Source organism: Rutilus rutilus, assembly GCF_951802725.1.
Source record: "Rutilus rutilus genome assembly, chromosome: 8".
Classification (NCBI taxonomy): domain Eukaryota; kingdom Metazoa; phylum Chordata; class Actinopteri; order Cypriniformes; family Leuciscidae; genus Rutilus; species Rutilus rutilus.
This window is the reverse complement of record NC_140222.1, coordinates 20,336,552-20,338,445: the sequence shown is the minus strand read 5'-3', so window position 1 is coordinate 20,338,445 and position 1,894 is coordinate 20,336,552. Positions and strand designations below refer to the sequence as shown.

Below are 1,894 nucleotides of genomic sequence, written 5' to 3'. Positions count from 1 at the left end.
AGAGAGTCACATCACTCACATTCAACACTGAACACACCAGTGAACAATTCTGTTCTGATGATCTTTCTGACACTGAAGGCTTTTGTGGAGAATCACTGATGACAGGAACAGTTAGAAGTGCTAAAAAAATAAAAACATTTGTTTTAGGAAGAATCAGTCATTAAGATGTCTCTAAAGATTCTCAATATAAAAATACCAATGCATCTTAATATGCTCTAAAACTAATACTATAATAAGGCATGAACAATGGCAACTTGACAGAAGTTTTTAGATATACCAAATTATAGACATTTTTATAATTTTTCTTAAGAATAATGCAGACACTAACAGCCTTCAATCATCCACATACTAGACCAAAATAAAGAATTTATGATTTACTCACCATAGACAGTAATACTGTAGCTCTTGTGTTTGACCCCTTCATTGATGATCTGTACTTTATAAAGTCCAGAGTGTAATGTGTTGATGTTTGTGATGGTCAGAGATCCTGTCTTCTCATCTATCTTTAATCTGTCTCTGAATCTCTCATTATCACCACTATCATATATAGAGATGATCTGTTTATAGATTTCAGCGATACGAGTTTCTGAATTTTGAAGTTTAAATGTCCACAGAATATGTTCATCTCTCTGTATTTCAGTAACATTAGTGTGTAAAGTGACAGTATCTCCCTCCATCACTGATATCGTCTCAGTTTCATCTGTATAAACACCAGACACACCTGGAACAAAACAGTCAACAAAAATAAATAACAAATTCTTATCTCAGATATATTTCAGTTTAATAATAATAATAAAAAAAATAATAATAATAAAAAAAACAGTAGTAAAATGTAAATGATTACAAATTCCTATGAGATTGTGTTGGTATTTTACACTATCAATACACATTGTAACGGATCCTACCGAGGCATTGAATAGTCGATTTAAAAATATGTTTATAAACTTAAATTCATTACTTACCACATAAAAACCATAAGCAAAAATAGATAAATGTGTAAACCATCTTATTTAACAGCTAAAGTAGTTTGGAAGCGTAAAATGCAACAATATACAACAAAATTTGGGGTCTGCCTCGGGTCAGTATCAGCAGAGACTAACTTGACAAACAGCCAAATCCACAGTGATTTTTTAATAAAAAAGCTATAATGCAGAGTCCCAAACCATTCCTGTTTCCAGTCAAACTGTTTGGACATTCTGGAATAGTCTGACTGTATAAGTATATAGGCTACTACAAGAATTGAAGCCATAAAAATGTAACTTACCACCCAAAATCCACAGACAAAAACTGACAAATTTATGAACCATCATATTCATTAATAGCCCAAACAGACTGGAAGCATAAAACGCATAAAAAACTAAAACTAGGTCTGAAAACCACACAAATAAAACCTTGCCTATCAAAAGGCAGTGTCTCACTAACTCGAAGCACCAGCTTGATTGTGGGCTGGTTTCTTCAACTCTTGACTTTCTCTGTCTGTCTGAGATCAGTGTGTAGAGTGACAGAATCTCCATCACTGACACTGACTTCACTGCGTCAGTATCAACAAACACTCCTGAAGAGCATATAAACGTTTTCCAGACACAATTATGTTATTTACACAGAGACGATCTAGTAAATAAACTCTGTGCGTCCGTAAACACTCCACATATAGTAATAAAAAAGTGCACAAACTATAAAAGTGATTTCTATTTACTCACGGCACAGGCCGAACAGGAACAGAACACACAGATGAGAGGAAATCATTCTGACTTTACTCAACTTCAACAGAAAACTGCTATAAGAGCACATTTAAACTGTGATCTGATCTTTCACACACTGATGTTCTCATTATGAGGTTTATGTGGTTGAGAAAATAAAGCACACACTTTACACTCACACAGACAAACTCGTG

General features: G+C 33.8%; 1 protein-coding gene across 1 annotated transcript in view; it reads right to left on the bottom strand.

The window, feature by feature from the left end:
• The window catches only part of LOC311296083 (T-lymphocyte surface antigen Ly-9-like), a 1,717-nt gene extending 912 nt beyond the window's left edge, over nt 1-805 (bottom strand). The window contains exons 1-2 of the mRNA XM_084417729.1: nt 383-805; nt 1-120 (exon numbers count right to left, since the gene is read on the bottom strand). The exon at nt 1-120 is cut by the window's left edge and continues 177 nt beyond it. Coding sequence (XP_084273855.1) covers nt 1-120; nt 383-677 — 415 coding nt within the window. The 5' untranslated portion in view covers nt 678-805. The remainder of the gene's footprint in view (nt 121-382) is intronic.
• Nucleotides 806-1,894: the final 1,089 nt, after the last annotated feature.